At 41.6% G+C, this 27,642-nt stretch overlaps 1 protein-coding gene across 2 annotated transcripts; it reads right to left on the bottom strand.

Moving 5' to 3' along the window:
- Positions 1-26,431, bottom strand: LOC133350805 (bromodomain-containing protein 7-like). Of its 2 annotated transcripts, none has more exons than XM_061565550.1 (17): positions 26,256-26,431; positions 22,670-22,986; positions 22,112-22,247; positions 21,865-21,922; positions 21,588-21,732; positions 21,364-21,474; positions 20,442-20,629; positions 19,187-19,322; positions 17,672-17,747; positions 16,846-16,950; positions 14,625-14,760; positions 13,470-13,581; positions 9,855-9,908; positions 9,594-9,669; positions 8,666-8,839; positions 3,351-3,569; positions 1-1,128 (listed from the first exon to the last, which is right to left on the bottom strand). In XM_061565550.1, the coding sequence occupies exons 1-17, from the start codon at positions 26,305-26,307 to the stop codon at positions 998-1,000; spliced, it is 2,226 nt and encodes a 741-aa protein (XP_061421534.1). In that variant the 5' UTR covers positions 26,308-26,431; the 3' UTR covers positions 1-997. The 2 variants fall into 2 exon arrangements, with proteins under 2 accessions (XP_061421534.1, XP_061421533.1); XM_061565549.1 differs by having other exon boundaries at positions 8,666-8,842.
- Positions 26,432-27,642: the final 1,211 nt, after the last annotated feature.

Below are 27,642 nucleotides of genomic sequence, written 5' to 3' on the forward strand. Positions count from 1 at the left end.
TGTTGATCACAAAAAAGTTTATTAAAAATTGTTTGGCACGACCCTGCCACGTAACGACTTAGCCATGCGTTATCTTCCTCACAACACATGCTTCGCATCCGAGCCTACTAGAATCTGAAGCCCACAACTCCCCTTCGTCTCATCCTTTTATACCTCCAGTCACATTCCCCAGCCGGAACCAAGTCTGTTTAACTGCCAACTCTCTCCAGGACATCCCTGCACCCCTCTTCCATACCAATGTGCTTCTAGAAGAATGTTAAAGAATGGAACGTGTCCAAGAGGGCATTCACCAGGATGGATCAATTAAATCAGCTGCTTTAGCGGTAGGTGGATTTTTACATCGCAAATAAGATTTAGGGAGGCTTTCAATCGGCAGTGGATTGATGATGGCTGATGGCGAATTTCATATGGAAACAAAGGCAAAGCACAATATCATATAGGTCTTACACCTTCAAGATATTTGCATTTATGCGTTTAACTAATACATATGCACATCAGTTAGAGATGAAGGGAAGGTACCAAACCATAAATAATTGCTTTACGTAACAAAGAACATTTTTTTTTAAACAAAACGACTACGGCAACCACATTGCTCACACCTAAAACAAGGGTGGTGTAATTTCATGTTACACGAGGAAATGTTGGTGTATTCAAATGCCAGACAGCCCAAAACAGTGCCCAACCTAACATCAATGCAAGAATAAATTATCCTTGTATTTTGTACAACCACAAATGCAATGCATATAAAATTCTAACAAATGTTTGCAATACAATAAAAAAAGTCATTTTAATTGAAAGATTCTTACAAGTTGTATTATTTTACAATCTGCTTGACAATTGGTATATAAAAGCGTGTGGACCTAAATATATATTTAATAGTATATTGCATTCGAAATTTTGTTTTAACTTTATAGACTTTGAAAAATTAGCACGTAAAACAGACAAACACCATAACAAGCTGTTTTAAGTGGACATTCTTGTGCGCTGATGTTCATATTTATGTGCTAGCTGTGTCACTCGCTCCCTCAATTGAGGACGAAGTGGTGTTGAGTTCATCTGTTTGCATGCTCTCATCATTCTCCCTCTCCTCGTCGGCTGGGTCCTCTGGGTTCGCTTCTTCTGGTGACTCTACAAATACAAAATCCCACATGTGCACGTGTGAATAGAGGAAAATCGTTGTTAGTGTGAATATTCAAGTGAACATGGCAACTTGAGCATTCTGGTGGTTTCATTTTTGTCTCCAGGTACAATTACAATATGGCTTATTGTTTTGTAGCCTTAAAATATGAAAGCATCTGTAACAATTTCACATGCAATAAAACTCGTGTATAGAAAAACATAAAACTATTTTAAACCATTGTAGGCTGCATTTTTGCACTCCAATTACATTAATAAAAACAAGTTTGTGCATGTTTTTTTTCCATTCAGTCATTGTTGACCAGGGGCCTAATTACAAATTTGCATCAGAACCAACATTGCCTAGTGAAACACAAGGAGTATCAGTGGGTGATATCTAGTTATGACATCATCACAACTGCCATGCCAGCCAATCAGCTGCTAGGAAAGCAAAATTGATACATTACATCAAGTCCATGTGAAATATATCCTAAATCGTGACAGGAACCACCATACTGATTAAAAAAAACACCTCTGCTCGATTTTGAAAACGAATTTCTTTAAAATAGCTTTTTGTGTTTATTTTGCTGTCCTTCCCCACAACTCTGATTAGCACGGTTGGCTACGTACAGTGGGAACAAAGTTTAAAATATATAAATTACTGCTTGATCACACACATGGATCGTTTTGCTGCAAAAAAAATCGTTTCTGACAACTCCCGTTCCAGTATTCCTGATTTGGGCAAGAACACACCTCTAAAAACATGTTTGCGTAAAGCTACGCCAAATTCCTCCATATATAAGCGACTGAAAATGACATAAGTTATAATTCATTATGCTCAGATTCATTTAGTCCTGTTACAGCTCGTAGCATAGAACGTGGAGGGAAATCCCTACCCTCCTGTACCAGCAGAAGCCGAACAATGTTATCCAACTGTTTTTGGACAGATTTTTTTAATGTTCTGCATCAAGCCAGAAGGTCTGGAGAAGAGCCCAGAAGAGAGCCAGCTTCCTCTAGTGAACATTCCCGTGGCTCCAGCTTTATCTCGTCAGGTGAAGAGGCAGGATCACTTGTCTCTCGTCAGCATAACTCCATTGCTCACCCCAAAAGGCCTCCATCAGCAAGCTTTTAAACCACCTCTGAAAATTTGTTTATCGAATAATCTTTATTTATTACAAGCGAAAATATATGCTAACTTATAATTGGATGCATATTTGTAAGCTTCATATTTAGTCACGCATTGTTTCAATAAATGGCGACAAGGAATGCAACCGCTGATTTAAACATTATGTCTATGGAGTTTGCTTAAAGTGATTTTGATTTTAGGAGCATGTCCCAGAAATACATCCCTTGCGTATAGTGAGATTACTGTAATTTGCAATGTGATTACTTAATAATGTGTTTCCAAACAGCCCATAGCTGTTAGGTCAGTTGACATTTTTCTATCTCTCAATTTAAATAAATTCTCTAATTAGTCTTGGCCAAAATAATTTAGTTTTGCAACGAATATCATAATCAGAATACATTGAATATCCTTGTTGGCAGGTATGTTTCGAAACTGCCGACAATTGTGTTTGTATTCAATCCTCCTCTGGTGTTCTTTTATTGTCATAATCTTTCATCATGTCGAGTCAACATAACACTCTTTGGTCCTTTCGGTAAAGTCACGTAGGTAGACAAAATAATAGATCATGACGTTTCTATCGCAATGCAAGCGATCGAAACGTCATGATCTATTATTTTGTCTATCTACGTGACTTTACCAAAAGAACCAAAGACTATGCATTCCTGCAGTCACGAAAGCTTCAAACCAACATAACATTTTCCAAACGTTTAAGTAATTGGGTGGCACATCGTCGGTGGCAGTTAACAGTTGTATTTTGTGTACCCTGTCTAATCTCACTCAGACCTTGTTTTTCCAAAATTCTAGCCATTTCATCAGTGACTCCCACAGTGAACGGGAGTTACATTGCTTTGATTGCAATTGTCCATTCTAACGTATTTTCTTTTGTCTTTTAACACTCAATTCTGTGTTAACTTATGCATTATTGTAGCCCACTCAATTGTAGAACTTGACACTTAATCTCACTCCTCAGATTTTCATCATCTGATGCTGTTTTTGCCTGATATACGAGTGATTATCCATGTTTTATAACCCATAACTTTAGCACTGGTGTCTCAGTATCCTGAGATGAGCATTAGCACACTACAGCGTGCCTTAAAATAATACTTACCATGGCTTGGAGAAGGAAATTGCGTATCGGGCGTTGCCACTTGTGCCTGCTGTTGCATCTGTTTGATCTGCGTCTGTGCTGGTGGAAGCTTTGGAGACGTCGTGGTCTCGACGGGACACACGGCAATTCCCATCGCCTTGTGCAGACCCGCTGTGCTCACCATGTCCCCGGGGGCGACGCAGCTTGTCAGCACCTTCAGTCCATTAGTCACCTTGCCGGCTGAAAGGAACATGCGTAATTTATGGAACAAATATCTTTGCTAATGGTGGAAACCTATGTTCTTCATATTTATTTTCATTTAGGTGCTCTTGGTAGAGATGCTAATGTGCTATATGGATGGGACCTTTTTTCCAGTATAAAAATATAAGTAGGTTTTCTCCTTTCTGCCACTAAAATAGGTGTCAAGATGTTAAAACACCAAACAGAATAATTTTTCAAGGAATCCTGTCTGTATTGACAACATGTACTTGTGGTGAACATGCAAACAAAAAACATGCTCTGATAATATATGTGTAGTGACTGTGAATGTCACTGTGTGGTGCCGGGCTTGCGAGGCTACGGCGGATATTTTGTCATGTGCAGCCCGGTTACTGGGCATAGTACCAGCCCTAGCGGGGCTTGGATGAGCGCTGGTAAGTGCAGAAGCACCACGTACAGTGTGCGGTGCGGGCTCCTGGTGAGGGAGCGAGAGAGAGCGTCAGCCAGCCAGGGTTATGTTGGGGCATGATACGCTGGTTGACCTGCCAACACGTGATATTGGAGTGGGGGGGCACCGGTGGACGAGGGCCACTGGGCTGTCACGTGGTATAAAGGAGCTCTCGGAAGCCTTCGGGAAAGAGCTCGAGAGATCTAGAAAGTGGGCGGGGCGAGGGGCGGAGCCAGCCCCAGCCCAGGCTGATATAACGGGGACCCCGTGAGGGGCTCGCGGTTCTTCGGGTTGCTGGTGAAGAAGATCCACGTCAGGTTGAAGAAGCCTCTCGCCACGCGGTCCGGGACCCAGCTCGTGGTCCGGACCGGGATGACGGGACCGTGTCTAGTTCTGCCGTAGAGTGGTTAGATGGGCGTTCAACACCCAAGTGTAGGTTACATTATGTTGTGTTGAGGTGATGTAATAAATAGTGTTGCTCCCAAGCCAACGTCTGCGACTCAGTTGGACTCACTACATATGCATTGTCTTTGAAACTGTCTTTGTGCTGTTCGCCTTTTGGCATTCTCTGGTCGAAAACTTTGAGATTAGGCTAAAAAAAAAGCTGTCTCTGGTGTGGACCAATTAATTTCAAAGACAATGCATATATTATCAGAGCAAGTACATGTGGTTAATGCAGACAGGATTTCTTGAAAAAGGATTCTGTTTGGTGTTTGAACATCTTGACATGTGTTTTATTTCCAGAAAGGGTAAAACCTACCGTTCATAATAATGGTTTTGGGTTAGATCACGTTATTTATAAATGTGTCGCAACCCTCCACCACCCGACACGGCTAATTAGTAAAAAATGTGACACGCTGACAAAAGACAAATAGTTCACTACTTTAGCCCACCGGTGTGTTGAAGAGTGGATCCACAACATTTACAATTTGAGTACGACGTTTTGCTGAAAATTACATCAAGCATCTTCGGGCGATTTGCCAGAAGAGTGAAGCCATCCACCTGCTTCCGGGTCTTAAATAGTGCATGATGACGTCATCAAACTCCATCAGGATTCGAGGTGAGAGGCGGAGGTGGGGTGATGTAATAGATCAGTAATCAGCCCCTTCGCATGTGACTCACCTGTAAGGAATTGCAATGTGTTAATAGGCTGTGCTGAGTCTATAGCTATCACATATTATCATTAGGGTTAAATTTAATATCTTTAATCATATTCACAAGATGTTCTGAATCTATATATATAAAAAAGTCAAAAGTTGTGTGTGGGTTTGTGGCGGGGTTTGTTTGTGGCGGGGTTTGTGTGGTCGCGCGCTTGGCTCTCCAACGGTAGGGTTTAGGTAAAAAAGAAATAGCCAGGTGAATAGCCAGGTACCTACGCCGTAAGCCCCGCGGTGAGCAAGCGCTAGTCCTTTTTCACATCCGTCAACTTTTAATTAGTTTAATTAGCGATCTAGTGCTATTTCAGTGCGCTTCCATTTTATTTATTTATTTATGACACGTGCACGACCATACCATCTCACGTGCCTTTGGTGGGGGGGACGGCCCATGCCAAGTCGCACGCCTTCGGTGGGAGTGAATGGGATTAAAATAGCCAGGTACCACACCAAAAGCCCCGCCGTGAGCAAGCACTATTTCTTTTTCACATCCGTCAACTTTAAATTAGTTTAATTAGCGATTTAGTGCGGTTTTTGTGCACTTATCATTCATTTATTTATGACACATGCAGGACCATACCGACTCATGCGCCTTTGGTGGGGGGGTTGGCCCATGCAAAGTCGCACGCCTTCGGTGGGAGTGAGGGGGACATTTTCATTTCGCGTTAAAAATGCTATAAAAATACACTAAATGCTGACGTTAATTCTTCACTGTGTGATGTCCCCCCAACCTGATGCGTGCAGTTATTACTACTATATAGTCGCTAGATGCTACTATTATAGGCCGTAGATATTACTGCAGAGTGGCCGGGGAGATCGTGGCTGGGGGGGGGGGGGGTCAGCCTGCCAAGGTGCCACCTCGGCCGGCTGGACAATCTAGGCGAGGCCGGAGGCTCTGCACGGGACTAGGCCTCACCACGCCACTCTGTCAGGTGAGTACTTTGTGCCGTAGAGTCGATAAATACTGCTATAGAGTCATCATGTACTATTGTAGTGATAGCAGGTACCACCACAGTCGGTATTCACTCCTGTAATCATAGCAGGTACCACCACAGTCAGTACGCACTGCTGTTAGATTTTTAAGAGGAGTTTTGAAATATTTTTAAGACCCGCGCAACGCCGGGTACTTCCCGCTAGTTTCTTATAAATGAAGATGTCCTACCGATATAGGGCTGTATTTGTTTAGTTACATATTTTGCTAATTTATATGTGGCAGAGCCTATTCTACTTACTATGGGTCGTAATGGGATATCGATTTTATTAATTTTTGGTAGCCCATACAATCTTGGTGGTGTTGAGGCCCGTGGCTTAATTTGGTTTTGTTCAGTCTTGGGGAATAATTAAATTGCAATGATTGCAGGAGTCTTGCATTATAAAGTATTGGTTTTATCTCATTTAATTATAATATAGGTATCTTCCTCCAGTAAATATTTCATTTTCTTATCATAATCTGATCGGGACAATATTCCTTCGATGTTCAGTTGTTAGACTTATAAGCTTGGGCCAATGCTCCAGGTGAAATGGCCCTGAGAAGGGCTTTTTCTTGTAAATGATTTTGTCGAGTTGATGACAGTATTTCGAGTTTGAAAAACACTTGACAGGTGGACCATGTGCAAGTTGTCATCTCCCACCCATCATATGATAGAAAATATAGGATTCATAGAAAAGTGTCATGTATATACATCAGTATCCTCTGACAGTAGTGCGGCCTTCATCAGCTGCCAGAATTTGAATTTCTGTATTTCATCTAAGCTCTCTTTTGCTTCACCAAAGCTAATATTAATATTTGGTATTTTGCTATTCTCAATTATTTTGGCAACCTCATGTCTAGTCTTCTCTGCCTCGTTATGTGGAAGATGTCTTACCACCGATACCACCGATTCCACCTCGGCAATTACTGTTACATGTCAATGTGATCTCAATACATCTGTCGCAATGGTGGTGTGTAACGTGTCAAATACATACATTGATATCTGTATGTTTTTTACATTTACTTATACCAGCGATGACAATTAAAGCAATCAAAATAGATGTGCATTAAAATACACCACTCCATCCAGGTGTAATGACAGGGTGACACCTGTCGGCCTGGAGTGGTAATTACGGTCATGGCTGCATTACATAATGCCTTATTATAAGGGGGGCATATCTGGGGTAAAGGTGAAAGGCGGAGTCAGTCGAAAAGCTCCGGGAACCAGCTCAAAGGTTTTGGAAAGGGGGCGTGGCTTGGACGAAATGATAAACACACAGCGTCTACCGAAAAGGGAACACACACTGATGCCTATCTGAATGCAGATTTGCATCATCACCCAGCACAGAAATCCTCTCTCATTAAGACGCTCATACATCGGGCAAACACAGTGTCAGATGGTGAAAGTCTGGAGATTAAATATGTTAAAGAAGCACTACGACTGAATGGCTACAATAATGCTCAAATTAACAGAGCATTGAATGCCAAACCAAGACTTAACAACAATACTGCTGAAATTGATCAGATTATCAAACCAATTAAAATACCATATATCTCAGGAGTAACTGACAAATTAGCCCGTGTTTTGAAAAAGCAAAACATTAAAGTAAGAATTGGTACGGTACACAAAATAAAAAAACTAGCATCTTGTACTAAAGATTAATTATCGAAGTTATCAACAGAAGGCGCATATATCGGATCAATTGCTTATGTGGTAAATGCTATATTGGACAGACGGGACGTAACATTAGCGTAAGACTAAAAGAACACCAAAGGAACATTAAATTATCTAAAACAAAACTGTCAGCAGTGGCAGAACATGCTTTCCAACAAGGACACTCAATTGATTTTGCTAATGTTGAAGTGTTATGCAAAACGAATTATTACTGGCCAAGACTAATGAGAGAACCCATCGAAATTGAGAAAAAAACAAATAATTTTAACCGCTCTGATAACTAGACTTAGCGCAGCCTGGAAGTGTATTATTAAGTAATACACAATACATATTACAATTCCTTATAGAGGAATCATATTAATTAACTGATTACTAATCTATTATATACTTACAATACCCCCCCACCTCCGCCTCTGATCTCAAAACCTGATGGGGTTCAACAATGATGATGTCATCCTGCACTATTTAAGACCAGAACCAGGTGGATGGCTTCACTATGCAGGCAAATCGCCCGAAGATGCTGGATGTAATTAGAAGCGAAACGTCACTCAAATTCTAAATGTTGTGGATTCACTCTTCAAACATACCAGTGGGCTGAAGAAGTAACTAATTGGCATTTTGTTAACGTGACACATTTTTTACTGATTGGCCGTGTCGGGTGGTGGAGGGGTGTGACACATTCATAATAACGCGATCTAACCCAAAAACCTTTGTTATTAACTTTTTATGCTGCTCACGACACATCTAAGTGTGTACTTTTATGTTAAATGAATGAATTATTTTTTATACTCAACTACATCAGTTATGCAGTGAACTCCAGATGAAAAAGCAATGCCCTACTCCCTGAATGTGTTTCTAGAGGCTTCTCACCTAGTTGCACCTCAGCTGGGGAAGGGCCGAGCAAGTTACTGAGGTTTGGAGGAGGCCGAGCACTCAGACGCAGCGTCTGGGCATCCTGCAGGTCTTTCAGGAGCTGCCCCGTCTCATTCAGTCTTCGCTGGAACATCTGCGACTCGTTCTCGTTGACTGGCTGTGTTGATTCCTCTGCTTGCAACAATGAAGAAATCATTTCTCACCATCGGCAAACAACGCATACACTCAATTATACTTCAAAAAAACTAAATTAGTTTCTCTACTTTTTAAATTCTGAACAATAAAGGCGAATAATTTTGCAGAGCCAAACCTTTGCATGCTTGGAGAGATATGGTTAATGTTTCTTTATTTTTATGCTTTTTAAATACAAATATCTGAGCTGAAAAATACCTCAATAGTATTACTAGAAATAGTGAGTGTTTAAGTTATCAACAGTGGAAGAATGCAGCAGGGTGGAGGGGTGCAGCAGTTGTTAGGAAACTGCCCTTGTAACCTGAGAACTTGAGTTTGATTCCAGACTGTGGCAAACATCAGTGGTGAGTGATGTGCGAGTGGTTCTGGACACTGCAATTTCTCCACATCTCATGCCATTGGGCAGCGAGGTCCTTTTCGGTTGACAAAAGATTCAAGGCATGTGACCAAAATGGATGTCAAGATTTCAAACCGTAAGGTGGTTGGGATTTTATGTATGTTTGAACTTCTCTTGTACCATGTACATTGCCAACCATATTAATCGGAGGTAATATATAGAGGGATATCTTCTTACACTTCCTACATATTGCAGCATCCTAGTGGATGTTCGATGGCGAGATAATAATGAGTACAGGCAGCCACTGCAGCGGCAAATATTTTACGGTGCGTCTTACCACACAAAGTGCATTGTTGATTTGAGTGTCAATGAGCAGATGTAACAGCTGTTACATACCTGGTAATTCTGGAGAACCTGAAGCTTCCGCAGAATCAGAATTTTGGTCAGGTTTACTGACAGAGATACCATTTTTCTGCACACATAACAGACAAAGACAAGACTTAAATTCACCCTTGCAAGGCCTTTTTCAATAAACAAGTTTACTTCACACCAGTATGAATCTTAATCGTTTTCCTTAAAAGTATAAATACAACATAGCACAACAAAGCTAATTTATGTACATATAAAATGCAACAATGCAGTGAATTGTATACATACATTAGTAACATCAGCACCATTTTCTTTTCCACTCTTCTCTGCATCTGCCATAGCCTAAAACAGAGGTATATGACATTGTGTACATAAGTCAATTGTAGCATCATGATTAAAAGAGCATGTGGCTGTGCCTGTGACAGCCTTGGGCCAGTGAAGGAAATTACACATTTCTATGGTGGGCCAGTCTCACCATTACCTAACTGTTGACGTGCAAAAATTGGTACTCACTTTATGCACTTGTAGTGACTGTGGTTGTCACTGTATGGTGCCGGAGCTTATGAAGCCACGGCAGATGTGTTGTCATTATGGGCAGCCTGGGTTACGGGGTGTAGTACCAGCCCTGGCGAGGCTGGGTGAGCGCTGGCTAGCATGGAGGCACCGCGAGCAGTGTGCGGTGCGGGCTCCCGGTGAGGGAGCGAGAGGGAGCGTCAGCCAGCCAGGGTTACGTTAGGGCATGATACAGTGGTTGACCTGCTGACACGTGACCGGATATTGGAGGGAGGCCACCGGGGCACGGGGGACGCGGGGCGGTCACGTGGTCCAAAAGAGCTCTCGGGAACCTTCGAGAAAGAGCTCGAGAGACCTGGAAGGTGGACGGGGTGAAGGGTGGAGCCAGCCCCAGCCCGGGGGCATATAACGAGGGCCCCGTGAAGAGCTCGGGGTTCTTCGTGTGCTGGTGTTACGAAGATCCACGTCGGGGAGAAGCAGCCTCTAGTCACGCCGTCCGGGACCCAGCTTGTGGTCCGGACCGGGATAGCGAAATGTGTCAAGTTCTGCCGTAGCGTGGTTAGATGGGCATTCAAGACCCGAGTGTAGATTGTGTAATGTTACGTACCGTTGTGTAAATAAATAGTGTTGCTCCTAAGATAACGTCTGCGACTCAGTTGGACTGACTACACACTTAATGAATTATACGGGTACAAAAAGATTACTGATAACTTCACTCATTTACAAAACCCAAAATGTTAAGCAGACCTGTATGTAATTGGACATTTGGTTAAAGAGATTATTTTGAATTCAAAGACTACAGGCACAGAGGATACTGATGTATATACATGACACTTTTCTATGAATCCTATATTTTCTATCATATGATGGGTGGGAGATGACAACTTGCACATGGTCCACCTGTCAAGTGTTTTTCAAACTCGAAATACTGTCATCAACTCGACAAAATCATTTACAAGAAAAAGCCCTTCTCAGGGCCATTTCACCTGGAGCATTGGCCCAAGCTTATAAGTCTAACAACTGAACATCGAAGGAATATTGTGCGCAAAATACATATATCTCTCAGAACACTTCAAGATCTGATCAGTGACGTACTTGCCCTGCATGGATGCAATCAAAAACACCACCAACTACTACTACATGCACAGCTTCAAACTCATCCTGGCCGTACATCATCCAAAGCGTCAAGACTTCAATGTGTTCGAGGAAGCTGACATCCACAGAATCTCAAAAGCTGAAATACAAATTGGAAAATTACTCTTACCAATGTATATAAGCCACCGCTTATAAAGTGGCCACCTCCAGGACTGCCAAAGATGATGCACCCTGCCATCCAGATGGGTAACTTTAACAGCTACCACTCTTAGGTGGGGCTACGCTACAAACAACTATGCAGGAGAACATTTCATCAATGTCTCTTTTACGTCCACAAACAAAAACCCAGTCCCTGTAACTAACCCCAAAAAATCCTGCAGCACAGCCAGCATCGCCTAGCTGTGATGCACATTGGTATATTAGTTCCATTGTTATTGTCAAAGCCAAGGGATCAATATAATTTACATAGATCAATGTGGCCAAAATTCACTGCTGAAATTTAAGACAAGATCAATAACACCAAAGGTGGCATCAACAAGCTATTTGACGTAAAGTTTCTCACCAGCTGAATCCCAGCTTTCATCCCCATACATAGGAGATTAAATTGAGGCGACCTTATCAGCCGCTAAAACCAGGAAAGCGGCATGATCAGATGACATTTACTCCAAGTATTCTTTGGGTCTTTCGGTAAAGCCACGTAGATAGAATAAAAATAATAAAAATTATATAAATATCATGTTTCGATCGCAACACAAGCAATCGTCATGAGGTGAAAAAATATAGCGGGAAAGCTGCTGAGGCAGGAAAACATATAGCAGGAGCGCTGCTGAAGCAGGAAAACATATAGCGGGAGCGCTGCTGAAGCAGGAAAACATATAGCGGGAGCGCTGCTGAAGCAGGAAAACATATAGCAGGAGCGCTGCTGAAGCAGGAAAACATATAGCGGGAGCGCTGCTGAAGCAGGAAAACATATAGCAGGAGCGCTGCTGAAGCAGGATGTTATATAGGTTTGAGATGGGTGTAGCCAAAGGGCAAGTGGGCGGGGCTAGAGATGGAATTTGCGTGTAAATGTAAGATCGAGAGCTGATATACCTCCACGACTACGAAGCTGTGGAGGTGGCCATTATATTGTGAGAGATTAGCATGTCAAATTGTTAATGTAATATTAGCATCTCAATATAAGAAAACCGGGCACCATCGAAGCTGTGGAGGTGGCCATTGTATTGTGAGAGATCAGCATGTCAATGTAAGTGAACCACCGCAACGGTGGCTGTGTTAGTGATACATTTAGCCTGTTAATGTAAAGACATTTAACCTGGTAATGTTACTAGTCAGAAATAGCTGCTAACATCAGCAGGTAGGATGTAAATATCACAGCCAGTAATGACTTAAACTGGTTAATAACTTCCTTCCAATGATTGCTCAGTTTGTAGCCATCTTCTCGGTTGAAATTGTGTCTGTGTTTATATATCTGGATGGCTTCATGAAGAAATCTTTGTTGATAGCCAGTGGGTTTGCAGAGTACCTTCGTCTTGGAAAAATCTATTTCGTGTGAGCCCAAAGCGTCAAAACAACGATCAGCCACGGCCGAGGTATAGGTCCTACCGTGTTTCAGACCTGCCTTATGTTCATGAACACGGTCCGAGACATGTTGCTTAGTTTCCCCAATGTATCTACTGCCGCAGACACAGCTTAGTTTGTAAACACTGGGGTATTGCATGTCAGGGATCACATCCTTCACAGATGGGATCAGATCACGAATTTTATGTACTGTGTTGAATCGAGTCAGGATCTTGCGTTTGCTCATGATTTTGGAAATATTTTTCGTAACCCCTGCTATGTATGGCAAGGTGATGGTTTTGATTGGGTCCTCAGATGGTTCATTCTCAACGGTTGGGGTGATAGCTTTACGGATTGTGTAGTCTGAATATCGTGCTCCAGTTCACTGGCTAGGTGTGATGGTCGGAAATACAACGAGCTCTATGGTGTAGAGTTTGATGAGGGGGGCTGGATGGTGGTGGGAGTCAGGTTTTAGGTAGGCATCCGTATAGGTGGCTTTCCTGTAGACAGTGTCCCATTGAGCCATCTGGTTTCTTTTCGATCAAAACATCCAAGAATGGTAACTTGCCATCCTTTTCCACCTCCATGGTGAATTTGATGGCTGGGTGGCAATTGGCAACCTTCCATAAGTGTAGATCGACGCAAGTCGAACCACACCTAACTTGAGAACTGTCTGTATAGACAAACTGATTGAACTTGACATAGTTTGAATAGTACTTTAACAAATCATCAAACCTCTTTTTGCTGTTTGAGGGTCTTGCCATGCTCTCCATGGGAAAGAATGTCCAGAAGGTTGTCCACCATGTGCACAGTATAATCCCCACAGTCTCTGATGTAATCTTGAATACTGCAGACACAAACACAGTGTAATCCTACTATCAACCTACAAGAATTGTTAGAAAAATTGTATTATGTGCTGAGGTCAGAGCAGCACTACACTGCGTTGTCTGAGGAAGCCTGTTGTCCGCAATTAGCAATTATCACCAATGTGTATAGTTAGTCATCACTGTAATTCATTACCCAAGAAAATTATTTATCATAGACAAACACATGCATTTAGGTCTCATGATCTTAGTGGTGCTGGTTCAGGGCTAATAAGGGTCCTCGTCCTCACAGACATGCAAGCAGCTTCAACTTCTAGATAACATTTAAGGCAACATCTTGTATGTCTGCAACAATTGTACACGTGTAAAGGTCTAGTTAGTGGTGCAGGAATCTCTGTACTATTCACCCCTTAAATTGCTTGAGCCAAATATTCTAATACAAATATTAAGTTTTTTCACACACAGGGGGCTGCAACCTAGTTAAACATGTTCTTCAGAAAAGTTGTATTACTCACTTGTAAACGTTATGGTTTTCATTCTGTTATTGCAAATGTTTGCATGTTTTTGTATCCCAAAAGTGAAATAAATTTTGTACAAATCTTTCATGCTTTGAAGAAAAGGTTACATTATAATATTAACATGTTTGAACATTTTAACCAACCATGTTGTAAAAAGTGTAGCATGTTTGACATTTTTTTAAATTTCTGAAATATGAAACGTCTTGTGCCACTGCAAAATGCTGTAGACTACATATCTGACATAGTCCTACTTGAACTGAGAAATCGATTCCAATTCTTTTGGTATGGATGTGGGAGGAAGCAGAAGTGGCATGTAGAAAATTCACACACATGACAAGCAAACACTGCAGTCGTAGATCACAAATCTACTTGCTGTGCTACCACTACAGACACCCATTGCCCAGAATTTAGTGTCTAAGGCACATCAAAAATCTTGTAAATAAGCTTATTTTTTACCCATTATATCTATGGATTATATGGTATAGGCTTCAAGTGAGGATGCAATTTCTCCTGTTACCATGGGTAAAATATCTCCAATAAACACGCACCTGACGGCATACTGCAGGCCTGCCTGATCTCCATACGTTGAATAAAGGACGTCCGATTCCTCTTTGCTCAGGTTTGAGAAAGTAGAGTCGTACTGTGGCGCAAAGGTGCTGAATGGCCCATAATTCAGGTACGTCACTGAATATACAAACCGAAAACACACACACACCGAATACATACAAATAAAACAAATTTATAATGAATTAAAGGGAAATGTGATCCATAATAAACCCCTTAAAAAAAGTTTTTAAAAACAACGGTTTTATTCACAAATTCGTTTAACTGATGGTCGAGAAGTACGTCAATGATGCGGCGCCTGCTCCCACATCAATGCTTACTTGAATTAATTGATTACTTTATAAATGAATCTTCAATGTACAACTTGTGTTTGTGTGGAGTGAGGGTGCCTGTAACTCGTTTACACAGAACTGGCGCGCCTTAGACACGTGGCGCCTGCTTCTTGGGTGAGGCGATTCGAGAGTTTGTGGACCGTGGCATTTTTGACCTACGCAATTTTTTAAAATAATAAGGCATCCATACAAAATGTAAATTGCTTTAAAGTAGCAAATTAACAGATTAATTGATGATACAGGCATGCATTGTCACCGAATCTGAGTACGTGTGCAAAACTTGGAATTGATTGGACAACAGGAAGTAGACGAAATTTGTATTACAATATTTGACCACGACACAGGAATCAAGTTAAATAAAACCGTTGAAAAATGGATGCTATTTTACTGTCTTGTCAAACACAGTGTTGATCCATGTGGGAGATCAAATCTGCATGAAAAAAGACTTCACAAACACCTTTCAAATCCCAGATACCAACTTCATGATGGATTGACACCATTGCAGTTTAAATCCCCTTTATGCTGAGCAATTTGGACGAACACGCAGTAGCTTCCACTACGCATTGAATGTTATAACATACTCTGGGGTATGGGATTCTCACAATGTGAATCGAGGTAAAAGAACTCCACAGGGAGACTAGAAATGGGGCAGCACTTTCTGGAGTGCCTGAAAGTCCCATGCCTGTAATGTTTGCATTTTTCAGATGTCCCTTTAAACTTTATGCCAATATTACTCAGCCTAGGCAAGTACACACAGAGCATATAGTTGTGTTTTGGGTTATGTCTTTTAAAATAATTAAATGAGATTCACAAGCTTTTTTTGCAAACTTGATCAATAATAGCCCAGATGTGTGTAACGCGCGTGACGTCACTCCACATGCCGCACCCCACGGAAATTATTAATAAAATAATCATGCGCGGGTGAATTTTTACACTCCCCCAGGTCGAGCGGAGAAACATTTTTTTTACGCAAATTCGCTTTAAATTTGACGTTTCTTTATTGAAAGTTAATCAAATAAATAAATATACGCAGCAACTAAGTGTATTTGGTGTCTTTATTTATTTCTTCAGCACTTGAACCAAAAGGTAAGTCTAATTGTTGCTTCTATATTAAAATATATACATTTCTCCATGATTTTCCAGACATTGTATCGAATTCAAATTTATTACAACCACAGCGAGCGAAAGCAAAATAAAATAAAGTATCAAAGCAGTGATTTTGAACTAATTGAAGGGGAGTTAAATACAGCGCTACAGTGAAATGCAGTGTAGTGTTTGATGACATTATTTCGTGCAAGATTCACTGCCATTAAATTTACACAAGATACAATTATACTCTGCTCAATGTTTGCGTAAATATTACAGCTTCCATCCTAGGAGAGGCAAAAGGCTAGTGATTAATAATTGATTTTGGGTTAGCCCATGTAATCTCACTAAATGTGTCATTAAGAACTCTCCTCCACCCGACACAAATTGATGGTCATGTGCACGAAGCATTTAACGTGCCAATTATTATTGTTAGCTCACCAGTAAGTTAAACAATCCTCACAAACAAAATTTTGCAATTAGATACGAGGTTTCATTTTAAACTACATAAAAAATAATCAGGACAAGATCCTGATCCTGAAAGAGTGATAATGTAAGTAAATACAAAATGCCAGCTGTATTTGGCTAAAGTCAAAGATGAAGAAAATATGCAGTGCATTCCTAGTTATTATTTGTTAATCACACAAGCTGTAGAGCAGACCATAAATTTGAATATATTCCTTGACATGACAAAGCGTAGAAGTACCTCCCATTGAGAGAAGATACAAAAGCAATGGATTTTCTCCAAAAAGTAAGATAAGTGTATGCGTGATAATATCAAGGCCACCTGGCGTAATGCGGTTTCGCTTGTCCTCTTTGAAGCCTTGCAAGCAGCTGGTGCCGAACTGGAGCTTCCCAACCAGCATCCCCAAAGTCACAGGGTAGCTCTCTCCTTTTTTCCGAGAACACACAAAGAAAAATGCAAAATCCGTTAAAAACAATTAGCTTATAAAAATGCACATAGGAAAATGACACAACTGTTCGGCATGAAAAACCACTAAACTGGAAGGGGAGGTAAACTAACTAAATTAATGTAATTTCTATATTGAAATAACATCAAACTGATGAATGATTATCTTTGCTATGGGAGAAAAGAACATTATCACAATGTAAACACTGAAAAACCCCAGGAACTTGTTAATAAGACAACTTGTTTAAGGCAAACACAAGGGAACATATACATCTCAATTATTTATTGTGCTTAATGTAGGACTGTCCACGATCAAGTGAAAACCTGCAAAGATGAGAAGAGAGGTTTAACCCTGTAAACCTGCAGTCAAGGATGGAAGTCAAATTCAAAGCATGGAAAGCCTGAAGAGTTTCCATAAAGGTGACATTTGCCTGCTACTGTACAGTACATCCAAGTTTCAATAAAAACTATCATGCATTGTGCGGTACTGCAGTGCATGCCCTGTATAATGTGAACAGCCCATTCGTCATTTAAATTTGACAAAAGTAAATAATTGTGAGTCAAAAATCAAATCAGGTCAAACTACCATAACTTTTCACAGACATGGTCAAATGTAAGTTGAAGCTATATGCGTTCATCCATAAATACTGATATGCGATACAAATTTGATACGTGAGATGATACCGCTGGATAGGCTTCCCACCGTGAGAATCAGAATCTGCAGGGTTCACGATGGCGAGAGTTGTTAAGCCTTCCTCGTCCTTCCGCAGAAATCCAATCTGTGAAGTTGGCAAGAAGACTTTAAGAAGCTGTGTATTAAAGTGTCATATGTTAAAGTGAGTGACAAGCATGTTCGTGAAGTAAATGTGTATTGTTGTATCCTCCAAAGGGTGTATGAGCAACTATTTTATGGTAATATTAAGTCAAAAAATTTCAGCACAAGGAAATGGTTTTAACCATGCAAAGTTGTTTTCAGTTGTAGAATACATGGATGGCATTAAGATTGCATTTACTTTTTACTATGATGGGCAGGTTAAAAATGAATTATATTTACTTGGATTGATAAGGCATCCTTAAAAATGGATCTCAAAGTGTTATGCATATGGAGGAGCAACATAAGTGAGAATTGTGGACAGAAAGGCTAGAGAGTGACGTCTTTTTAGATAGGTGGGGTCTCTCCACTGGGACTTATAAGTCTCAATCGACTACAAGTTCTGGAGTTCCAAGGGAAGGGAATTCCAAAGCCTGGGTGCCATGCAGCCAAAAGCCCAATCGTTCAACCAAGGTTCAAAACCTGGAGTGTGGTTACGCTGAGTAGGGCATGATTGGTAGATCTCAGAGAACTCAGTGGAGTGTATGACTGAATCAATTGAACTTTAAACACGAGGAGAATACTAAACTCAATGCAGTTTTGAACTGGAATAAACCATCTCAAGTAATATACTATGACAATGCTTACAAACGAGTGAATGTAAGGCAAGCTTTTATTAACCCTAAATGTTTCATGTAAAACTGGACGAAAAAATCACCTTCAATATATATTTTTTTATCAATCTGTAATACAGTCCCTAGTTCAACTATAATCATGTATATTCCTCATGACTAGTATGATGCTCTAAAAACAAGTGTTATATGAAAGTTTCACCATTCATTTTAATGTGCAATGTGGATGAAGCAGGTCCAAAATATGAAAAAGTGTTTCCATGCTCAAATAGTTTTTTTCCCAAAGAAAGCTGAGCATGTGGTGAAAAGTCCAAATTCCTAGGAGAATGGTCAGAATATAAAGAGGTGTGAAACCACTCAATAATTGGTCACTACCGAATATTTGAATAGCACCTACTGCTTCAATGCAATTGCTCTACGATGTCGCATGTTCATAATGTATCAGACCTAATAGCATCAAATGCTCAATATTACCATGTGGTGCTGGCAAAACCATGTCACTACACAACATTCTGGTCTGAAAATGTGCACAAGAACAAACCTTGTGCCGCCATTTCATTGAGGCTAATAGAAGATCTCTGTTATATCGGTGTTATTTTGAATGTGTGTGGGCATGTACATGCAAATGCATGGAAATTTATTTCACAGGCGGATGTGATTATGTGTATGGGTGTGCAATATACTTACATGCGAGTGCCTTTGTATGTGCCTGTGTGTTTGTGTGTTGGGCTGTAAATACATGTTTGGCAATAGTGCATGTGTGTGTGCGGCTTGCCTTGCTGTTGGGCTTGCAGCGTGCCAGTTTGTCTTGTGCCTCATCAGCTGCGTGCTCTGCTAGTGCCAGCACATGCTCGCCAGCTGTGCTGTCTGTGAAGCTGCACGCATCTGCCTCTGGTTCCACTTCTGGTGGACTGCAACCATGACCACACACATAAGGGGAACAACCCATATCAACGCCCAAAGTTATAATGTGCATGATGTGGATGTAACCATGCACTAATTCAACTCTTAAAATTCATTCTTATACTCGTGACATATGCATATAATTGTGCATGTAAGAACCCATTTATGAATAGAATCATAGATGTACATGCGTTGTATGCACAGATAGGGTTCATGTTGGTCTATCGAGCCCAGGGCACAAGAGGTGTTGGAAATTGGTAAGCCACAACAATTTTTGTTCTGTAGCCAGGACCTGCAATTGAGAAGTAAACTCAACTACCTCTTGGCTTTGGATTGATAGTCTTTTTAATTAAGCAAAACAGCACCAAATAGTTATTTAGGTTGTCTTATTTTTAAACGGATTCCTACACGTAAAAATCCGCTCATACATGTGTAGTGACATCGGGGATGTGACTGTATGGTGCCGGCCCAGAAGGGTCGTGCCGTTCGATTTTCCTACATCGTGGACAGCACCGTGTGGGTGGCTGTGTGTTATTCCAGCCCTAGCGGGGCTTGGCGAGCACTGGGATAGTGCGGGCACCACACACAGCGTGTGGTGGGTGGGGGCTCCCCTGAGGGGGAGGGGGTGAGTGTCAGCCCAGGGGCAGGGTTGCCCCAGGCCATGACACTCTGGTTGACCCCATAGACACGTGATCCGGAATGTCCATACAGGGGGCCCCAGGTGGGGGGGACTAGGGGGTGATCACTTGTCCGGTGAGAGCTCTTGAGAAGGTCCGAGAGGGAACGAGAATGTTCAGGAAGGTGGGCGGGGCCGAGGGCAGAGCGGCCCCGACCGGAGAGGGATATAAGGCGGGTCCATGGAAGGAACTGAGGTCGCTGCATTCTACAAGCTGGAAACTCAACATCCACAAGCGGGAAGCTCTACGTCTCAAGCTGAAGCTCTCCTTCCTACGAGGCAACCACGTGGTCGGAGACCCGTGTGAGGGATCGACCCTTTGTAGCAGTAACTCGCTGTAGTCTGGTAAAGGGGCAGTTACCCCTTTGTGTTACGGTGTTACAAATAAAAGTGTTGCCTCGAAAAGGAACGACGTCTGTGAGTCATTTGTACCCACTACACATGGACTCACGTTTGGGCTGGCTCCTTGCCTGTTTTTTTAGGTTTTCGCTGCGTGGCTTCAGCATGCGTGGTGTCGCTGTCTACCACCTTGACCCCTCCTGGTTGCTCATCCGTCTCTTCCCCCAGCAGGGCAGCCTGAGTGCTGCCATCCATGTGCTGCATAAATTCCAGGCTTGTCCGTAGACTCAAAAGCTTCTCCTATGTAAAAATACAGCATCACTTTATTATACCAAAAGTAGATCACAGGGGAAAACATAAAAATTTACATCACACTGGCAGCTTCTGTACAAAGAATGAAAATTATCTTGATACAATTATTATACTTTATTCAAAAAACTTTGCTGGCTGCCTAACTGTTGGGCTGGCTGCCACCTTGGTGATGTCACCTGCATACCACAGCATTGAGCCAGATTCGTGTTGATGTCACACCTCCCCTCCTCCCCCAACCTACCCTCCCACACTGGACGTGTATCTGGCGCAAATGCGCAGGCAGTAACTTGTGATTCTAAAGATAAAGCATTACAATGTTAGGAAAAATGGTATTGATTCACTGAGAAAAGTTGATGTGGCATGAAACTGGTTACGGGATTAGCCATATGCAATGAGGTATGACTGAGTCTTGAGTTTGTATTTAAATTGGGAGAGGGAATTCATGGTGTGCATGAAAGGTATTCAAGACTCATAACTTGTTTTTGTTCCAAAAAAGCCTCAGTCTGAAGGCTTTTTCAGGGGGGTCTTATGTTGGATTAATTGGCCAATTCCTTTACTAGCAGTCTTTTGTATTTCATAGAAAATATGTTTTGTTAGTAATTATGTCAATTTGACATTATACATGTAATATCAACAAAGATTAAGCGAATATCTGAATAAACCAAAAATAAGATTTTTTAATGTGCATAAACATTCTGCTCATCTAAAAGCAGTAGAAGTACCTTGCTCATCATCTTGAAACCAGTATGGAGAAGCTTCTTGGCGGCCTTATAGTAGATTGTCTCTGGTCTGTTGTAGGTCATGGCATTGTCACACATCAGCTTGAAATCCGACTGCAAAAACAAAATAGATTTACAAATTACTTGCAAAGCTCTTCTACTTACAATATCTGTAATAGTATTGTACAGTGTTCCTAAGTGATAATGAATGGAGTTCAGCCACTTGCCTTGAACTCCGTGACAGACTGGTATTCATTGTGGTCAATCTTCTCCCGCATGGTACTGAAGTCCATTGGAACTTTAATGATCATAGAGTAGCCCGGAGCAATGACATCCGTCACGGGGAACAAAAAAAAGCCACTTGGATCCTTTCTGCAAATAAATTATTCCAAAGATAAAACACATTACAAATTTTACAGTCGTATTTTGTCACGATTAATATATGCACAATTATAGGTTTTCTTATACTGTAAAAGGGAATAGAATCTTTCAATATTAACTCACCTCTGTAGCTGCCTGTTAAGGTGACTAAGAAGTTGCTGAAGAGGAGTTTGATCATTTTCTGTAAGAAAATAAATTCAGAATACATAAAAAAGCACTTCTTTATGATGCTGACAATCACATTCATAACTATAAAATGTGTTGGGGTTGGGTTAGTGGATCACAGGAAAGCAGAACAGAGGACAGTCTCGTCAGTGACACTGGAAGCAGAAGGGTTTGTAAAGGTTTGAGACATATGTAAAAGTAGTACCTATCTCTTTTGGCCTGCCAAGAAGGGGAGTCTGTTCAGGCATTGGTTCGATGGACGGTCTCTTGGGTGGCGTGCTCTGCTCTCCGTCTCGGTCGTTCTCACTTCGCTCACGTTCACGTTTCTTGCGTTTCTCCTCCTGGCAGCATAAAGCACAGAAGGAATGATGTTTATAAAGCAGTATTTAAGTCAATCCTGATTGATAGATGTTCACAGTATTTTCTTTAAGGCCAAAGTCAAAGTATAATCTCATTATAACATTCCTTACATCTATAAACATTGAGGACTAACGTGTTTTCTAAATATTCCGAGCAAATTTACTAACATACATTTCAAATTAATATAAAAAATTGAAGTTCTGGTAGTACCAGCATTTTCTTGCAACCAAAGGAATGCGGTAACCTCAATCATTGGTTATGACGTGCAAACTGCGTCAGCCAAGGTAGCACACATCACAGCAAGCATCTATATGTAGGTTACATGGGGGATCTTTGTCGATGTGCGTGAAAATGTTATGGAAGTCCCTCAATGATGGCTGTCGTAGAGTTTGTCATCACCCACCTTCCGTTTCCGTCTCTCCTCCTCAGTCTCGTGGCGATCACGCTCTTTGTCAGACTTCTTCTTCTTCTTTTTCTTCTTCTCGCGGTGGCGCGCCTCGGGGTCGGACGACTCGGCAAAGTAGGTGGCAGGTTCGGTCACCTCTGTCACGGCGCTGCCCATCTTTAGCACTAGCTTCAGCGCAGGCTTGTCAGGCTTCACCTCCACTGGTTTCACGTCCGGTGGTTTCATGTCCGGTGGTTTCACCTCCAAAGGCTTCACCTTCACATCCAACGGCTTCACCTTCACATCCAACGGCTTCACGTCGACACTCTCCGTCGCTGCGCATAATTTAGAAACAATACTCATGAGCAGCAAGGACACGGTCACAGAAATTGCCTCGTTGGCACACTCAGGTGGGTTCGTCTCTCCACTGCTGTTACTTACTTAGATGCTGCAGTTCGTGGTCCTATTGTCATTAGAGAGATGTGACTAAAGTAAATGACTCACCAAATAACTGGGCTGTCTAATTAGAAGCGAAAAAAGATAATGTAGTTAAAATTATTTCCATAGTAATTATTTTGAAACCTCTAAAGTTTCCAGGCTAGAACGTACAAATAATAAGATACCCCACCTAGTGAATGCTAAAAGTTACTAGCGCAAAACCATCACCCATCATGGTTTTTTGCAAAAAAAGATAGCATATCAGGTTGAAAATGTTTGAAAACGTCTGAGACAGAAGGAAGCCAGACCGAGTACAGTTAAAAGCCCCCCTGCTTTTGTGCATAGCCAGGTTCACTGTGCAATGAGTAAACTTGTTAAAGGTTGGGTGTCAGAACCACACAGCCATATAAGTAACCTCTATACTTTACAATAAGCATGCCAAGTCCTACAATACCACCTTTCTTGATGTCTTAATACAAATGGAAATTATTTACCGTAATTCCAATTACATAACAATGTTATTTAACCAGGGAAACACCATGAGTCTTGCTCATGTTTAGGTGGGTCTTGGATACAGAAAGATGCCTGTACAGGTATCCCTCGATTTAGAAAAAGAAACCGTGTAAAGTTAAATTTCGTAAATCAGAATGGCTTTTCCCATCCATTTAATACTAAAAGTTAGGGATATTTCAGACAGTCATTCAAACTCTACTCCTAACCTAAATATATACACCTATATCACTTTTCACAAAAAATAAAGAACATAAATATTAAAACGATTGAAAATGAAATTAATTTAAAACAAAAATTATATATAATTTCAGGAATTCACCAAAAGATATGCATGTTGGAGTGACTGTAAAGGTGATGTGGAGGCGTTAATGTTGCACTGTATGGACACCTTGACAATTCGCTAATGGATTAAGCAGCCTTCCAGGTGTTTTCTTGTTTGATGAGCTTGTGGCCTGTGCCGTGCGAAATTTAGTTAACGTGGAAATTCGATTTAATTAATCGAAGTGTGTCCGTAATTTGTCATTGTAAACCGAACGCAAATCGAAGGATACCTGTACATAGGCCTCGACAAGGTAAGGTAAATTACACTTTTTACCGGGTAAAAAGGTAAAGGTGTCGATATGCCAAGGGGTAAGGTAAAAGGTAGGGTAAAGGTAGCTCGGAAGAATTACCCGGTAGGGTAAAGATAGCGCGAAGTATTACCCGGTAAATACGGTGCCTTGTTTACCGCTAGAAGCTCCGTGGCGCAGTCCTTTGGCCTCCATTTAATAAGTAATATTTTAAAAAACCACGCTTTTATTAAATGTACTAGTAATGGCAGAACTGCACAACTCCAGGAAGTGGCCCCGAAGCTTGCCATAACGTTAGGGGCCGTGGCCAATTACAGCCAACGTCAGTTGAGCGTGGACAATTAGACCCAAGCCGAAACATAACATATAAAAAATATCGTTTAAAAAGATGTATTTTTTTAGTGATATAACAGTATTATCACCATTATGACATACATATACCAAGTTTGCAGTCGATACCACATTAGAAAGTGGGTTAAAATTGAGTTAGAAGATTTGAGGATACGACAGCGACGACGACAACAATAACGACAACAGATAGATTGAGTTCAAAGAAAGCGTGTAAAATTGGAATCGAGAGTATTCTATATGTATAAAGCGCTCTACCTAGCATTTACCGTTATAAACCTTTTCATGTCGTAGTACCCCAGTAATTACCCTGTAATCGAGTAATTTGTATAGGGTAAGGGTAAAAGGTAGGGTAAAGGTAGGCTCGTTGTTTTTACCTTTTAACTTTTACCTTACCTTGCTGAGGCCTACCTGTACAGTAATTCGCGCTTCTGATGCGATGCACAAAATCGTTCCAAAACCCATGCGCTATATGGATGTTATAAACTATCGCCCAGAGAATTCGAAAATCCACCCTATTATCCGTGCTTAACCTCTGCTCGGGAATGCGCCTACGAGATAAAAGGGACCATGTTTTTTCGTTTGTATGACAAAAACATTTAAACAAGATATCTTCTTGAATAAATGTATTCATATAGCAAAGATGGGCACAACGAGGCAGTAATGTCAATCGTTTTTTAATAAGGCGAGAGAAATTTACACCGGAGATGAACTTTGAGCTTTTTTTAAATTCCTAAATTTGCACAAAAATCTTCAAATGGTGTTTTTCGCTCAATCAAGCGAGTGTCAGCGGCGGTAGTAGTAACATGGGGCAGCAGCAGGACCGACTGTAGAGAATTATCACTGCAGGCCTACGAAACACAAGTGCCTCGGGCTGACAAGAACCTTTTAATCTTGATTTGAAGCTTTCGTGACTGCAGGAATCCATACGTCACGTGACTTTACCGAAAGACCCAGAGAGTAAATAACCTTTTACTCGGCCCTGCTTCCGAGGTACGAAAATGTCACCTGTAAAGCACCACGCATTACGGTGGGCACCAGAGGGCATCAGTAAACAAGTCTGTGCTCCCCGAATTTACCAACCCACACGGACTTGCATGGAGAAGTATAGTTAATAAACACACCGCGAACGTGGTGGGGAGGCTCTCATCTAGCAATGCATGTATACAAGGAACGCGCATGTAAGCCCTCTGCAATTGCTTAAAGAGAGCTCTCCAGCCTCAACTGGGGGAGGTATTTGGCCTACTCTTCCACGCTAACCAGACGTCTTGGAAGAGGTGGAAGATCCCCCTCTTTTACCCCAACCTATGTTCTGCATGCTGAACTTTTCACGCCGTACGTAGCCGACCGTGCTAATCGTCGGTGCGCGGCGGGGGGGGGGGGCACATCAGAATACCATCCACGGATCCCGCATGATTAAAAACGCATCGGCCATCATCTATCCGCTTCTGGATGAAAACAAATCTCCTTACGATCTTGCAATGTAGCAAAGCCGCTCCGTGTATCCTCCTGCACACCGAGCCCTGATCCCTTCGCTCCATCCCCGCGTCGTTTTAATGAAGCTATTGTAGAATATAACGCAGACACAAAGAGTCACGCTATTTGCTGGGTTCCCACTCTTTAGTTGGTCGAACGCGCAGAAAATCGTCGCCAAGTTTGAGGCGAAACGAGCGGAGGCCGCGGCGGTGACAATGAGGGCCTAGGCAGCAGCGTCCCTCCCGGCCCGCCAAACCCACCTTCGCTCGCATGCTTGTCCGTCTTGTGCTTCTTGTGGTGCTTCTTCCCCATGGTGAAAGGCCGACACCACAACCTAACGCTATAAGAATATATATTCGTGTGAATTAAAACAAAAACGTTAAAAACGCCGACGCCGCCGCCTCGCAGTCAACCGACCGACCGCAGCTGCTGCCGCGCGACGTCACGGGGTCAGAGGGCCACGCCGACCTCCCAATCGACGGCCAGCGATTGGTCGGAGTGGCGCGATGACGTCGTCAACTGACGCTCGTGATTGGTCAGCCCGGGCATTGTTCCCGCTGTTGTGTTTTGCAGCGAGTCGACGGGGCATGCGGTCGCCGTCATCACGATCCATGGGGTGCAGCAGATAGGAAGGTGGCCACTGCGCCTTTCGTCATTTGTTTACACTTTTCTCTGTCTCGTACCAATATGCTCAGGTAGTGCACATTTTTTGCTGGCACCTAAGCCCTTTAGGGGCTGTCCATACTTGACGTCACGCGATTTTGTACGATTTTTGACCCCACCCCCTCGTCACACGGCGTCACAAAAAGTCAGACCCCCCCCCTCAAATATGACGTCACAAAGCTCTGCCTCCCCCCCCAAAACCATATTTCCATTTTGAAAATAAAACACGCTTCAAATCGCTTTAAACTATTGTCATTGTAGTGCGTATTAAATGTGGCGCTGCACTTTGATGTTGTAGGAGAAAACACGTATTTAAAAGGAGGCGTTGGAAAGCTTAAATTTAGCATAAAATTCACTTGAAAATATTCAAAGTCGAACTAAAACTGCAGATGTTCAGAATATAATATTGAAATTATCTTTTAATTATAAAATATTAAAAGTAATTATAACTATTAAAAAAAACTTGAAACTTTGTAGTAAAATGAAGAGTACAATTATAACAATCATTCCACAGAATGAAAAGCCCTGGTAGAATAATTGGAATAAAAATGTTTAATAACAATCATAAAAAAAAATTCAAAATGCATGCTTCTCCAGTTAATAATGAAAATGTATCAAAATTAGTTGTTATAACAATTCTATATTTATCTAAAGTTGCGCATTTTGATGTGACGTCACATTTCTCAAACCCTCCCCCGTCACACATCGTCACAAATGTCTGACCTCCCCTAGGTGCGTGACGTCATTTATGGACGGCCCCTTGTGTATTCTTTGGGTCTTTCGGTAAAGTCACGTAGATAAAGAATAATAACAATAAAATAATAAAAAGAAAAATGAAAGTAAAGTAGTCAAGTCATTCTGTATGGACATCTGTGAAACGACTGGACATCTGTAAAATAGAGCTTTATAGCTCATCGGAATCCTCCAGTAGAACTATTCTGATTCTAATGTATGCACTGAAACTGAATGTTGAACTTTCGCATT

Source organism: Lethenteron reissneri, chromosome 35 (genome assembly GCF_015708825.2).
Source record: "Lethenteron reissneri isolate LAM-NWPU_2019-01 chromosome 35, ASM1570882v1, whole genome shotgun sequence".
NCBI lineage: Eukaryota > Metazoa > Chordata > Hyperoartia > Petromyzontiformes > Petromyzontidae > Lethenteron > Lethenteron reissneri.

Excerpts from the sequence above, each read along its gene's own strand:
- LOC133350805 (XM_061565549.1), bottom strand. The coding sequence starts at position 26,307 with ATGGGGAAGAAGCACCACAAGAAGCACAAGACGGACAAGCATGCGAGC. Across the intron at positions 19,323-20,441 it reads GGCAAGGAGCCAGCCCAAAC|TCCACCAGAAGTGGAACCAG; the intron begins GTGAGTCCATGT and ends TCATGGTTGCAG. Across the intron at positions 9,670-9,854 it reads ATGGTGCTGATGTTACTAAT|AAAAATGGTATCTCTGTCAG; the intron begins GTATGTATACAA and ends TTATGTGTGCAG.